The sequence below is a fragment of the Watersipora subatra genome, chromosome 9, assembly GCF_963576615.1.
Source record: "Watersipora subatra chromosome 9, tzWatSuba1.1, whole genome shotgun sequence".
NCBI lineage: Eukaryota > Metazoa > Bryozoa > Gymnolaemata > Cheilostomatida > Watersiporidae > Watersipora > Watersipora subatra.
Genome location: NC_088716.1, coordinates 59173909 through 59189609, shown reverse-complemented (window position 1 = coordinate 59189609; position 15701 = coordinate 59173909). Strand labels below are relative to the sequence as shown.

The window sequence follows — 15701 nt, the reverse complement described above, 5'->3', positions numbered from 1 at the left end:
GCACAGATCAAGCTAAAGTGCGATTATGATGTCTATTGTTGCAAAAGACCGTATGAATAGAGACGCGTAACACTGCAAAGTTCTTGAAAGCAATAGCTGATATTAACTATAGCAATGATAGCAACTAGTGACATCATTTCGTACATACTTTTCTGGAGTGGTTTAACAGCGATCAGGTTTTTTGGATTTTAATCTTGAACTTTTAATCTAGTACTAAAATTGACAAAATTTATCTTGATTAAAACGCGCCAAAGGAAATTACGTGCGAAAAGATGTTACTAGTTGGTATCGTTGCGATTGGTAGTCGATTTCGAGTATTGTGTTCAAGTCGAAGCGTTACGTGTCTCTATTTTGTCAGTCTCTTTGCAACTATAGACGTCATAATCGCACTTTCGCTTGATCTGAGCGTTTCGTAATTACGATCAAGTTTTGAACAATCGCAAATGATAGGAAAATACTTATAGTTTCTGATAAAATCTACTAAAATTTTGTACAAGTTGCTTTTTAAGACTAAAACAGATAATATTCAGCATGAATTCATAGTTTATAATGAATTTGAGCTTTTGCAAAAGTATGTTCATATATATTACTTTATTGGCAATAATTTAGTTTTAAACAGAAAATGTTTTCCAAATCACGCCATACAAAAATCAAAAAACAAAAAGGGCAACAGTTAGCTAGTCAGTGTTTAAACAATTTCTCTACTAAAAGAACAGATATTAGGTGTAAGATAGTTAAAGAAGCTAGCAATAATATCTTCAAAATAGTTGTTATTGGCAGTATGCAGTTTGTTCATATCGCGTAAGGTGAAAAGCGTTGAAAACATGTAACTGCCATGTAAAAATGAGGCCACAAACCATGAAATATCTTGAAACCTATAATTGACATAAAATAAACATTCAGCATCGCTGATGGTAATATAACAATAATAGCTTGATCCTGTCTCATCTAATCTTTTTTATAAATTTTATTTTGTGAAAACTTCACATTTTAGATAGTGAACTAAAGTTGCTTGTTTATAAAAATAACAGAAGTTTTTCACGGAAATTGACATGTTTTACATAAAATAATTGTAATAATGAATCTAGCAGATTGACCTACAAAGGACAAAGTGTACTGCCAATTTACAGTAACTATATAATACCATTTATCTGTGTTTGCATCACTTCCTAATGTATTATGTAGTGAGGACAGAGCCGTATGCGGAGGCGACGGAGTTACCTACAAAAACTACTGCGAAGTTCGGCAGGCTCAGTGTCTCACTCAAAGAAATATATTTGAAAAGCCACTTGCTTTCTGCCAAGGTAAAACGACTCTAAATTTGCTTGTCATTTGATAATATAACCACTTGTTGTCACCGTGAAAGTTCTATTTATCAAAATATTTTACTATATTTATTATTTACTTTTTATTTATTTCTGTTTTATTATCTATCATATTTGACCGACTGCTTGTCTAGACGAGGAGACTACAGAGAATACAACCGATGCCCTGTGTAATGATGAACAACTGCCTCTAATGGTTGATGGGATATACCTGAGCTGCTCGAGCTGCTTAGAGAAAGATGAAGGCAAATGCGAGATCTGTGGATCAGATGCAAACTACTGCAGTTTTGATGGTGTTTGCTGCGCTAAAGGTAAAACTACACTTTTGACATGTGAAATAGAGCTGACAGCTCCTAGGCCTGTCATGACTCAAAGTTCTCATGTTATATCAAGCCGCTGTGAAATCAGACTCACCATTAAAATTTGTGGCAGCGTTAATAATTGATTTCAAGGTAAAGTTTATACAGAATTAAAAAAAGAGTGTATCTAATCATCGTCTGATACGAATTTACTGTTATACAATGCAAACTTGCTGATTGGTTGACTGTTTGGTCATGTCGTCAATACTCTAACAAAATTACAAAGTACCAGAATATATTCACTCTGGGTTAGCTCTCATTGATGTACAATTATGGCACACTTCACACAGAATATTTCTACCTTCTGACTAATATACATGTAAATAATAATAGCACCTCTATTTATGTTAATTCACAAATTAACTTCAACTCAGAAAAGCATTTGTTGGAGTTTTCTACTCAGCACTATAATGAAACAATCAAACATGAATGTAAATACAAACTTGATACCGTTCAAGCTTTATTGTTAGAACTTTATACGTTACATATAAATCATAAAATAATATAATATATATTTGCTATAATATCATAAAACACTAAAACTTCTACTTATACTGTTAACATGATTATGTTGTCGCTGATATCATATTATATGTTCACAAGAGTTTGTGTCAGGTTTAGACAACATCTAATATGATATTTATAAAGTGTGAGCTTTAGGGGAACACACTATTTGTTAGCTACATACAAAAACTTTTGATTTATTCAATTGTTAATTTCATGTTCATAAATCTCTGCTATCATTTGTGTCAGTTGTCAAACTTCAAGTATCACTTAGAGTTCATCACCTACACCGCTAGCAATCCTGGTATCCTATTGCAGATCCTGCCCTCCCCGCCTGTACATACTCCAGGTTTGGTTGCTGCCCGTACAACAGCACTTTGGCATCACCCGGGCCCGAGAAAAGGGGCTGTCCATGTAAGTGCAAGTACACGCCAATTCTGATCCGGTTGTGAAAGGTATTTTGAGAGACACATATGCGTATACTAGCTCGGCTTACTTGCCATTTACAAGGCTTGCTTTTCACACTCTTGACAAGCTGCTGTTCGCGGCAGCAAGTTTAACGATGAACTTACACAACATTTTAGTTAATTTTGTCAGAAAGTATCGATATATTTCTATCATTTGTGAATGTCTTTGATGTTTGAGATGATCCGACTGCCAGGATGCTTCAAGATTAAATTCAACAAAACTTTATCACGATTAGAACACTCTGAAGAAGATTACATGCTACAATAATGTCACTAGTATTGCGGCTGCATGTCTTCCTGGTTATTGATATCAGTTATTGCATTCAAATTGTAGTGTTATGGGTCTCTACCCTGTCAGTCTCTTTGCCTAAGTGCAACTATAAACGTCATAATCACACTTTCCCTTAAATCTGAGTGTTCCAAGAATGTATCTCATTCAAACGATTGTATCTCTGGACTGGGTTGGGCTACAAAAACAACAATTACATCAAATTTAAACTTGCTGATTCAGCTTTATATTGATATTATGTTCATTTGCATCACTTCAATGGTGTGAATTCACCTTTACGAAACATCATGTAAGTCATTCAGCAGTTGAAATTTAAAAACATAGAGTTTTAATCTGCGTGACCTTGAAGGTAACTGTCTAGTAAAAATAGAGACGAGCCTTCGCTGCTGGATGTAATATAAATAGGAAAAGTTTTTTCACTCTACGCCAAGAAAGTTTAAATCTGTTTTAAAACTGTCTTTAGAAATGCTTGAAACTATTTGTGTTCTGATGTTGCTGTGCTGATATTCTAGACTTGCGCTAAGCCAGGTCTGTTAGCATTTCATGACCTTTACATGACCTTTACAGCGAGTGATTCATTTGAAACAACGACAAGTGAGTCTGCAGAACGTTTTTTAGTGTGACAATTTGCATTATGGCTTGTTTTCTGTTGGCTAGAGCACCAAATTTCCTAAGTTATCCTTTTAAACCACCATCCTCACCCGCTCACCTTGATTCCTGCAAAATTCTTCCGTGACCCTGTGACCCCGTGACCCCTTACATCACTGCTTGTATCTTTTGTACCAATATTTTAAGTTCTTTACTTGTGGAGAAATAAGCTGTTGTTCTGCAACCAATACATTAGTATCACCCGTATGATAATTTGTTCTCGCATGAAGTATAAGGTCTGGGCCCTAAAAGTGATGAAATAGCTTGTGCTCCCTCAAACACCTGCTGGCATCATTGGTGCTTGAGAACTGCTTTCTGTAATCTTAAATTGCTTTAGAGGTCAATTTGCTTATGCAATTCGTTTTATAGAGCTTTTTTCATTATGTTGATGTACGGCTAACCAGCTATTCACGCCATATTTGGTTGCTATGGTTTCCTGGCAACGCCCGTGTGTCCTTTATAGATACATGCCAGTGCCACAGCATAGGGTCAAATGGACAGCTCTGTGATCCAACTAACTTCCAGTGTGACTGTAAGCCGGGCGTGTATGGTAAAACCTGTGACCAATGTAAGACTGGCTGGTGGGGCCTGAGGCTTGTTGAGACTCAAAGTAATGAAGGCTGCATTCGTAAGTACTGGCAGCTGTCAAAGTTCACGTCGCTGTCTTTAGAAGAGACAGCTTTTAGTACCAAAATTAAGCTCACATCACTCCTCAGTTGTGCTGTTTCTGCATAGCCGCTAACCCCATCTCATAAGATAGATTTATAAAGTTATAACAAGGGCTGCTGTTGTTTTTCTGACAACAGTTATTACATACTATCATCACTTTAAAAGAGCATTGTAGGAAACTGATGCTATTGTGAAAAGGCTAACTTGAAACCCGCTGAATGACAGGTGCCTGTTAGGTATTGATTGGGCGTCGAGTTGATTGAAGCAGAGGCTAACAGTTGTGTGGATTTTGCGTAGTATTAAGCACTACATGTAGATCAAAGTTCTGAAATGTTCAGCAGGCGAAAAAATTGCTCTTTTGCTGATGTATTGAAGAGAATACCCATGATTCTCTGCTTATTGCTGTGTCAGTAAATCAGCACATTCCCTCATACAATGATACATGAATGATACATGTAACTGATTTGTTGAATGAACTCAGGCTACGGTAAATAGCTGACCAATGCTTTCACTCTCTTCCATCGAAGTGTGTTCAAGAGCCACACTGATAAATAGAATTCTCTACTTTTGTATTCACCACATTTCAAAAATTTTATAAAATCTCATGAACTGGAGGTATGCAATTAGCACACAAAAAGCGTTAAAAGAAGTGAAACCGCTAGTATAAGTTTTTTTTGGTGGTTGAGCTCCCCAGCGTGTCCTTGACAGCTCCCCAGCGTGTCCTTGACAGCTCCCCTGCATGTCCTTGACAGCTCCCCTGCATGTCCTTGACAGCTCCCCTGCGTGTCCTTGACAGCTCCCCAGCGTGTCCTTGACAGCTCCCCAGCATGTCCTTGACAGCTCCCCAGGGTGTCCTTGACAGCTCCTCAGCGTGTCCTTGACAGCTCCCCAGCGTGTCCTTGACAGCTCCCCAGCGTGTCCTTGACAGCTCCCCAGCGTGTCCTTGACAGCTCCCCAGCGTGTCCTTGACAGCTCCCCAGCGTGTCTTTGACAGCTCCCCAGCGTGTCCTTGACAGCTCCCCAGCGTGTCCTTGACAGCGAAGTCGCCTTTCAAGAACCAATCATAATGCTTCATCTAAATCTCGACTAACTTAGAAAGTAAAATTGTAAGATAGCCGTTCACACACTATTTCATGAACTTCTCATTAATGTAAATAAGACGGCTATGAGAAAACATGCTAGTTTCATATGCAGATCTAAAAGAGCGTATTATATACTACATATGCAGACGCTAGATAGGTGACTGAAATTATCTGCAGCTTATCTAATGAGGTCGTAGAAATTTTACTGCTGTTGATTGACTTTGTGCTAATCTGCAGCTTGTCAATGCAACACTTTCGGTTCTGTGCGGACAGACTGTGACCAGAACACCGGCCGCTGCCAGTGCATAGAAAAGGTCGAAGGTAAGAAAGAGAAAATGTAAACATAAATATTAAATAATCATTTCATAGAAATCAGTATTTAAATTCCAACCACTCAGCTAAATTTCTACTGTATCTGTCAGGGCTTAAGTGTGATAAATGTGTGGAGCCAGGAATGATACTTACATCACAAGGCTGCCAGAAAATTAGTGAGCTTCCATTTAGTGAGCAGGAAACATGCGACACTAAGAATTGTGGGAATGGACAATGCGTGGTGGACGAAAACTCAAAGCCTCTGTGCACCTGCGACTACACTTGCCCTGACGATCTCGTAAGATTGCTAATTTTTTTTTCGACATCAATGTTGAGACATCAATGTTTAGACATCACATTTAGGCATCAATGTTTAGACATCAACATTTAGACATCAACATTTAGACATCAATGTTTAGACATCAATGTTTAGACATCAATGTTTAGACATCAACATTTAGACATCAAAATTTTGACATCAATCTTTAGACATCAATGTTTAGACATCATTATTTAGACATAAATGTTTAGACATCAATGTTTAGACATCAATATTTAGACATCAATGTGTAGTCGTCAATGTTTTGAATATTTTTTTCAATATGACAGGATAAAGAGATGTTTTTTTAGGACTACGTCTGCGCATCTGATGGACAAACGTATCCAAACCCTTGTAATCTTAGACGGCAAGCTTGCATAGACGGTGGATTAATGGCCATTCGTAAAGGGCCATGTGAGGAGACAACTACCAAAATGGAAACTTCAACATCAACGGCAATGACCACAACAGCAAAAACAAAGGCATCTACAGCTGCTGGCTGGGGTGGTCAGTTGCAACCATAGTTGTCCGATCTTGTCCAATAATAATAATTAGGAATTCTTTAATAGTGAGCAAGTTTGCTGAGGTCAACATTCTGAGTTTGGAATAAGGCTGAGTTTAATAAATTAGTCAAAATATTATACAGAAAGTATGGTACAAAAGTGTATACATATGCAGGTAGATCTGTTTATAGGGTCGAATCTCAGCAAAGTGGCAGCATGACTGTAGTTTCCTGACTGACTGATTGTTTGGTAGCATGAATACGTAGCAGTGTGGCTGACTTACTTTTGTGGTTATTAACAGCCTCCTTGCTGACATCTAGTCAAAGGTCTTACCCAGCTGCTTGCGCCTTGCACGTGTAATTATGTTCGTTACGCCTTTACGGCTGTATTTGTTGTTGAACCAGCATGTCGCAACTCCCATTTAGTTATCTACTTCCAGTAACTGTCTTTTGAAAATGGGAAAAACCTGGAGTGTTTTCACTCTACTGTTGCTTTGCTGCATGCCAATGATCTGCAGAAACTGTCTGGCATGCTGTATTTTCTTCCACAGGGTTCTGGTGGGGAGGAGGCGCTGGAATGGCTTTTGGTAGGCTGTTTACCTTCCTCATTTGCGACTCACCAGCTTTACTTAACAATTATTTGCTGCTAGTAGCCATTTAGTTTGATTTATTCAGCTACTCATAGCTGAGTGTGTGAAATTAAATGCCTAGTAGTAGGACTCGTCTTCTCATGCATCTCGTTGTACTACCTTGTCATTTTAAACAGTTGGCATCTAGCGAGCATTGTCTTCTTTCTGAATAGTTATACTTTTGGTGTGGCTGTCAGCTGAATTTGCCAAAATTGATGTACATGTAGGTTGCTAAACTGTATTTGAAGTTTTAATCATTTCTGTTAACTCCATTTGAACTTTTAGCTTATAAATATAACATCTGCTATGCTGTAGATGCCATACACTTTATAATTTTTATAATGTTTGCAAATTAAGTGTGAATGAAGCTTTAAAACAAATAGTTTGTTACTAAATGGAGGGAATCAGGGTAAATGTTATTGATTATGGTGCACACAAGCTGTAGTAAGTACAACAGCTTCGGAAATCAATGACAACGGCTTATTGCGTAATGATAATATTGTAGCTGATGAGGGAGCAGATGATGAAGAGGAGATAATTTCTCCCTATGTGAATGGTAAGTGCGTGATTCAGTGAATGAGTTGACCTGATAAATGAATGACGTATGACCTAATGAGTGGTTGTGGCCTGGTAAGCATGGTCTATTTGATTAGTGGGCATGATTACTTGATTACTTGACGAATCTATGGGTGGGTGTGGCATAGTAAGCATTTTTTACTTGATGAGTGGATGTGGCTGTATGAGTCCATGGGTAGGTGTGGCCTAGTAAGCAGGATCTACTTGATGAGTGGGCGTGGCTTAGTGACGGCAGGATAGAACAGATGTTGGACAGATATTGAGACACGCGAGCTTGCAAAAGATCTACCTTGTATTAACTATATTTATATAAAGATCTAGAGCATCTTTTTGTATGCATGTTTATCTTATCTACCCGCTTAACAGATAGAGTGACGTGTGAAGACGACCCGTGTGCAAATGGAGGAACTTGTTCTAATGATGCTAATCTAGGCTTCCACTGTCTCTGCACGGTACATTGGAAAGGAAGCAAGTGTCAGACAGGTACACATAATATATTTCTCCATGTATACAAATCCTTGCATTTGTTCCTTCTTCGACTGTCATGGCGCAGCGGATTAGTCCTAGCGTACCTACTAGCATCAGCAATGTGTCTTTACTGCTCAGCTGTGGTGCAACGGTGTAGCGGAGGTCTTGCTAGTGTAACGCTTCTTCTTCGAGGTCTATACCACTTTATAAAATACGCTGTCGACATACAGTCTCTTCTTCATCATGAAATGCTATTTCAAGTTGTCCTCTAAAATTCTGAATATGGCAGTTAAACCATCAACTTACTCTGTTTTATTAAAAGCTAATGACCAGATGATTAAATTGACATCACGTTTAACATGAAGTCAGCTCCTGTACGCATAAATGTATCAATTACATTCAGTGTGTAGTTTCATTCAATATGTAGGTAAGACGATTTCTTATACTTAGATCTTTAGCTTACAGTTCCTTATTAATGCTAGCATGCTTTAATCTAGTAGTACTGGATGGTACAACAGAACACCCTTGCTCTGTAGCACCTTTATGCCTCACTGTCTTTTGCAGCTAATGACTTCACAGTACCGAGGTTCGACGGAAACAGTTTTTTGGCTTACCTTTGGGACAGACAAAAAGAATTTTTTGACATCCACCTTACTATTATTCCAACACACGCATCTGGAATCCTGCTTTACTCTGGCTCAGATCGGTGGTCTGGTGACTTTATGTCTCTCGTTCTCAATGATGGATTCCTACAGTATAGGTGAGCGACTCACACGTTAGCCATACATCGGGTTATCATTTTAACACAGTGCTCTTTTGCGATTGGAGCATCGCTGGTACTGAATATTATATGTAGTAGGTTTTTGGTACGGCGAAGTTATTGTTCTTTGCATTCTCACATTGCTCACATTCTCACCCTCGTTATTCTTCATGACATGCTCATGTTTTCGCATGTCGCTCTCATTTTTTTGATTCTCTTCCCTTGAACATTCATCGAGGTCTGCCTCTATCATCATTCTACGTTCATTTATATCATAATAAAATCATATCTGTTGAGGCAATAGAATAGTATCTGTTGCCTTGCCTCCTAAATGCAGCTCCTACACCTTTTATCTGTGCATCACGTCTGCCAACTCCGTTACCAGTTACCAATTCTACATTTAGTGTCTCTATCTTTACTAGTTTGCATTCCAACTTATTCTTTTTGACGTTTTATCACAAGCATTCTCTTTCTTTGAGTAGTAGCGTATCTTTCTTTGCAATGGCAGTCGTTGTCAAACCGAGCCTCAACTGATCTGAAATAAAGTTCTTTTTTATTTTCACTCTCATGAATTTGTTCAGTTTATCTTGCCAGATGTCCTTCGTATCACAAACCTTTCACTCACATCTTACACTCTCTGCGACCTATCTGTGTTGTGAAGCTGCTAAATCTTAAAGTTCTACCCGCAGACCACACCTACTAAGAGCATAACTAATTATACATATTCTGGTGTGCAGAACCAGTAAGTTCCGGCATACACGTATTCTTATAGATTTAATCTCGGAGAAGGGAGCACTCTTTTGCAATCAGAAGAACGGTTAGTAACCAACAGAAAGTATTTTGTGAGGATAAAGCAAGTGAAGAATAAAGGTCATCTCATGGTAACTGGACAACCTACGGTGGCCAGAAAAGGCCCCAAGAAGGCCTATGACCTTAACTCAGACCCCATACTTTATATAGGACATGTGATGCCAGACCTCCATCTCTTTATGCCTAAAAGGTATTTAATGAACTGTTCTTCAAATTGATTGAATGATGTTAAACTGTGTGCTGAGGAAATATGACTGGTATTCTCTTTTAAAATGTCTATAGAGGATGTTGCTTTATCATTGCCAGCTCCTTTAACAATCTTCCACCTAATATTCATTCTCTTAACAGAGAAAAGTATTTTAAACACCTTGTCAAACCGTTTATTGGCTAACTGTTGCCCTTTTTTATTTTTGACATTTGTTTTGGCATAATTATGGCATAATTTGTAAACATTCCTGTTTGCAAGGAAATTATTGCCAATAAAATAATGTACATGTATGTGGCTGTTTCAGATTACTGCAAAACCTTGGCCAAGTTTCGAATGGGTTCCGTGGATGTATATCAGAAATCCATGATTCGACTGCCAAGTTTTTGCTGCAAAATACTCGAGAGGCTCAAATCTTTGACGGCCAAAATATCGGTAGGTATAGCAGCGGTTAGCTTTTACCTTCAGAGCCAAAGTCAACAACCTTTTTGTTTTTATGTCCTCCATTATAGCCGGAGGGTTTATCCCCTTGCTCTTGCTCTGTTCATAGCCAAAAGCTTTTAACGGAATTTTAAGTTCTTTAGCATTCGTAGCATTTACATCATTATCCTTCACTCTCTGTTCTTTCTACAGCATTTACCGTAAAACCTCTTATTGAACGCCATGGCGCTCTATTTTTCAACCCTTCCTCTATAGGGGCGGTCAATTAGAGGCGGTGTTCAAATAGAGGCTGACCGTGTATTTTTCAAATGACTCGTCACAATTTTCGGAAGATAAATTTAGCCCTCTTACAGGCGAAGCGAATGTCGCCTATATTCTGCTCTCTTTTTCTAGTGAAGCGATATTAACCCTTTTGGATGCAATACATCTGCTAACTTACCTCTAAGTCGTCAAAGATCTCTTAATAAACATGCATCGAGAAACTGAAAAAATATCTCGACTAGTTGATATCTATTGCTTGCAATTGACCTGCAATGATATTATAGCCTGTGTCCTTTTTTGCAGTTTGTTGGCATTCTTTATTTCATTCTAAATTTGAAGACATATTTTTATTTTATATCTATATTTAACAATATTGCATAAAAGCTCATTGTGCTCATTGATATGTTTGCTACAGATTGCAGTGAAAAATAGCTTTTTATGTGCAATAGAAGTAGAGTTATGAGCATCGATTCATTGTAAGCTGTGTTAAAATAGCCGCTCGGATGCTATTAAGTAATACACTTTAAATCTATCAAATAATACAAATATATATTCATGAACAAGTGCCATAAATGAACCATACTTATATTACATGCAGAAACAAAAATTAACATTTTTAAAATAAAAATATTTCCATCCTTTTCTCGGATAGCGGTGTTCTGATTGTTGCTTTCAATAGAACGAACATCTTCTAGTTGTTCAATATCTTCCACAATATCTTCTGGCCTCAACTCTTCTTTTGCACTGCTGAACTAGTCGAAATTAGCGTACAAACATTTTTTTAGCAGATTAAAACTTTTACGCGCTGCATTTAGCACTAATGCAATGCATAAAAGTTTGCTGAGTAAACGTAACCTATGGTCCAAAATTTGTGAACAGGTTTTATATACATGTCCTTCGAAGTATTAGGACCGCGTTAAAAAGGAACTACTATTAGCCTAAGACAGTTAGTAATTGTTTCTATGGCGTTGCTTTTAAAGTTCATCTACCATTGTAAATTTAAACCGCTTTTTTATGTATATAGGCTACTTCGAAATAGAAAGACCGCGTTAAACAAGGAACTATTATTAGCCTGAAACTGTTCCTGATTAGTTCTATGGTGTTGCTTTCAAAGTTTTAATGAAAATAAAGCGAAAAGCTTTGAAATTGGACAATGAGAGGATTGATTGTTGATAATGTAAACGATTTATTATTAATACGATTTTGTAGACACTTTTCTACTGATCATTTAATATTATGGATTTATAAAGATCAAAAGTAGTCAAAGTGGCAGTCAAATAGAGGTGGCGTTTGAATAGAGGTGGCGTTTAATTAGAGGTTTTATGGTATACTCTCTTGCGGCTTTTAGCACTTCTATAAACTCCATACTGTCTTTATATTTATAAAATTGTGGCACATTTGTTGGAGAAGGTAGAGGTAACCGCAGTTCCCTTAATGTTAGAGGGACTGTAGTACCTTTGATGATATAGGTAGATGTAGTACCCTTGTTGGTAGAGGTAGATGTAGTACCGTTGATGGTAGAGGTAGATGTAGTACCCTTGATGGTAGAAGTAGCTGTAGTACTCTTGACGGTAGAGGTAGATGTAGTACCCTTAATGGTAGAGGTAGATGTAGTACCCTTGATGATAGAGGTAGATGTAGTACCCTTGACAGTAGAGGTAACTGTAGTACCTTTGATGCTGTGTATCTTGCAGGGCAGTGCTCAAGCGATCCTTGCCTGATGAAACCCTGCCTAAATAATGGCACCTGCAGCATGCTAAATGCAGCAAACTTCAAATGCACTTGCAAAGCCTCATTTGGGGGTGAGTTTGGCACAGATTCAACAAAACCTGAGTACAAAAACTACTGGTTCCTTTTAGCACACAATGAAATGTAGCCAGAATTACATGTAAAGTTTTGTATTGTATAAAGTTGTAGGAGCCCAATTTTTCAATCTTGACAAGCTGTTGCTTTGGTCGGGAGAACACTATTTTAAAATGAATAAATTCCACTACTTCAAATACACTGATTGGTACCCAACTGCTCATCCTATAGCGTGGAAACCTAAAAGGAAAACTTATTCAATGTATCGAACTTAGAGTACATGTTGAAAGTAGCAGCATAAACACAAAAAAACTTCCGATTTCATGTGAACCAGTTAATGACAACTTTAAAAACTAACAACGATTTCAAACCTTCTGATTTGAAGCAATTTGTGGAGCTGCATCACATTGATGGTAGCTTGAAATCTATAAATATGCTTTCTGATGTTACCTTCAGCTTTTTATCAGAAGAGACATTTTGTCAGGTGAGAGGTGTGAGAAACAATTGAAACGAGCTCGTGACATTCTACGACCAACAGGAAGTAGTGTATTGGATGTGCCAAGATTTACAGGCAACAGTTACCTGCAGTATAGAATTCCCAAGCTATCGAGTTATAGACTGTCCATAGGCCTAGTCATCTACACTACGCACGCAGATGGTCAGTATTAAAGTATTATTGTTGAACCAATTGTGCAGACAATGTTTAGCTTCACTCACTGCATACTGTATATGTAATTGATAAGTATTAACAAATGTTTAGGAGTTTTCCTACCAATCTTTTATTAATGAAATCATTGATTTTGCTGCATAAACATATAGTAGATATGTGATTATATCTTTTGTGGCAAAAACAAAAAATTATAAAATTTAAATTTTAAAATTGATTGAAATTTAAATTTATAACTTATTAAATCCCTCAATTGTTTGAGTTTTATCTCCGATTTCAGGATTACTTTTCTTTGCGAGCCAGCATGCCGATGGTACAGGAGATTTCCTTTTGCTCTCTCTCGAAGATCTGGTTCCAGTTCTTAGGTTTGACCTTGGTTCAGGAGTGACAACTTTAAGGTAAACCTCATTATGCGCCTAAATTATACAGGCTGCTTTAAGTGTCAAATTGTATAATGGGTTGTTCTATAATATTTGCGTGTTTTTCTAGGCTTAATAAGAAAGTCTCTATAACTCAATGGACGATGCTGTCACTGAACCGAACAGGAAAAACAGCTTCATTGTCCATAAATGGAGAAACATCTCAGACTATCAATAGTATGGTAAGTGCTGAGAGAACGCATTTTATATTTCTTTGACTCCTATTTGTCTTCTGCAACTATCTCCTTGCGTGTCTGTTTTGTTTTAGAGTCTCTCTGGTTACATACGTAGATACTTACGTGTAAATTACATTCGTTTTATCCGGAAATACTAAATCCTCGAAACGTCTAGTTACTCTGTACTTGAAGTGTTCTAAACAATTTCTAATCTTTTTTAATTACAAATCATGCTTCAACATATATCCATTGTTGAAAATATATATATCCAGCAAATGCTCAGTTCATATTCACATGCAAATAGAAATTATGAAAGCAATCAGAAGGAGAATGACAATGGGTATTTGTTAAACCTACTAGTAACAGCATAAGGTTATAACTGGTTTTTGCTGACTATAAGAGAATCTGAACAGATGGCATTTCCTTACTACTACTGTTGTTACTACTATTACTATTGTTGCTAGTGTTACAATAGTAATAGTAGCAACAACAGTAGTAGTAAGGAAATGCCATCTGTTCAGATTCTCTTATAGTCAGCAAAAACCAGTTATAACCTTATGCTGTTACTAGTAGGTTTAACAAATACCCATTGTCATTCTCCTTCTGATTGCTTTCTGATACAGTGTTACTTTCTGATACAGATCCTTCTGATATAGTGTTACTATTGTAATACTATATAACCAACGAGTATAAAGTTAAAGCCTGTAAATTTGGTGTAGCGAAATTGGAGTTATTTATTGAAGAAGTTGTGTGCTCGTGAAATGCAAAGCAACGATTCTGGTTGTCCAACATGGAATGACAACTTCCATGAAAATTTTGCATATTCAACAGAAAGCTTGCTATTTGGACACCTTTTACTTGATTCATTCATGTTTGTGTTCAAAGTCTGCATGAACCTACCATCTTTGTCTTCCCCTATGTAATAATGCATAGCCAAATTATCTTGCGCTTTTCTTAGCATTTGTTACTGGTATGCCGGAATAATTGTAGGGGGACATGACCCACCTCAACATAAAGGATGAGGTAACTCTAGGAGCATTGCCTCCCAAAGTAGCGCATGACAAAGATTTCTTGCATAACCCTGGTTTTCAAGGAGTTATTCAATGGGTGAGCGCTTTGAGGCTGTTCTTCTCAGTTTGTTCTATAAAGAAACATGATTCTTAGCTTTTATGTTTAGAGGTAGATGCTTTGTAAGAGTTTAGTATGCTACCCTGTCACCTTTACCCGCTGTTGGCTCACTTATTAAGTTGATAAGACCTCAGTCTAACTGATGACTATTTAATATTTTAGGCGTCTTTTAACGGAGAAGAAATAACTGATCTGTACTATAGCGCCAGCAACAAGCACGGCGTGAGAGTGTATAGCGGACCTCCTTGCCACCCAAACCCATGCGATGAAAACTTCCTCTGTATACCCGTGTTTGACAGCTACAGGTGTGACATAAGGTTGTAGAGTCTGGGGAAGTCAGGCTATTTCACAAATGCTCTAACTATAATCATCATTATTAAAAGCTACTGGCAGAGATTCCTCGATGCACTCTTTAAAATCCGCTCCACCGAATCTTTGAAGTATTAATAGGCTATGAGAATGCATTTGCTTTTAGCAAGTGACCCAATTTTTAAATTTCACTAGTATTTATTACCATCCAATGTTGTACATATGTGGGTGACTAACACGAGCTGATAACTCTTTAAAAAATTTTAAAGTCTTTCCATAATTCCACAAACCTACATAGATTCTGCTTTATTTGTAATGTACTGAGTTTTAGCTAACCCATGACACAGAATTACATTCGAAAAGCTCATCTGAGTTTTTATAGCCGCTGTTTATAATTATTTTTATATTTTTGGGTGCCTTTTTGTTTTCGTAATGTCTTTAATTTTTGGCATCGAAATAACATGCAACTTAATTTTGATTTTTTATATATTGTTGGTTATCTATCATTTATTGTTTCTTCTGAAAGTTTTTAGCACGCCAAAATATATAATTATACTCGTGTGAAAGAAAGAA

General features: G+C 37.3%; 1 protein-coding gene across 3 annotated transcripts in view; it reads left to right on the top strand.

The window, feature by feature from the left end:
• LOC137405441 (agrin-like) overlaps nucleotides 1-15701 on the top strand; it is a 24031-nt gene extending 8330 nt beyond the window's left edge. Inside the window, exons 9-28 of one of the 3 annotated variants that reach the window (XM_068091703.1) lie at nucleotides 1186-1304; nucleotides 1460-1636; nucleotides 2507-2606; nucleotides 3516-3538; nucleotides 4056-4220; nucleotides 5581-5664; nucleotides 5766-5953; nucleotides 6286-6481; nucleotides 7028-7063; nucleotides 7611-7661; nucleotides 8048-8164; nucleotides 8714-8909; nucleotides 9682-9909; nucleotides 10232-10359; nucleotides 12321-12428; nucleotides 12914-13087; nucleotides 13377-13494; nucleotides 13586-13697; nucleotides 14682-14798; nucleotides 14982-15701. In XM_068091703.1, coding sequence (XP_067947804.1) covers nucleotides 1186-1304; nucleotides 1460-1636; nucleotides 2507-2606; nucleotides 3516-3538; nucleotides 4056-4220; nucleotides 5581-5664; nucleotides 5766-5953; nucleotides 6286-6481; nucleotides 7028-7063; nucleotides 7611-7661; nucleotides 8048-8164; nucleotides 8714-8909; nucleotides 9682-9909; nucleotides 10232-10359; nucleotides 12321-12428; nucleotides 12914-13087; nucleotides 13377-13494; nucleotides 13586-13697; nucleotides 14682-14798; nucleotides 14982-15143 — 2599 coding nt within the window. In that variant the 3' untranslated portion in view covers nucleotides 15144-15701. The remainder of the gene's footprint in view (nucleotides 1-1185; nucleotides 1305-1459; nucleotides 1637-2506; nucleotides 2607-3515; nucleotides 3539-4055; nucleotides 4221-5580; nucleotides 5665-5765; nucleotides 5954-6285; nucleotides 6482-7027; nucleotides 7064-7610; nucleotides 7662-8047; nucleotides 8165-8713; nucleotides 8910-9681; nucleotides 9910-10231; nucleotides 10360-12320; nucleotides 12429-12913; nucleotides 13088-13376; nucleotides 13495-13585; nucleotides 13698-14681; nucleotides 14799-14981) is intronic. The other 2 variants (XM_068091704.1, XM_068091705.1) reach the window with 2 other exon arrangements.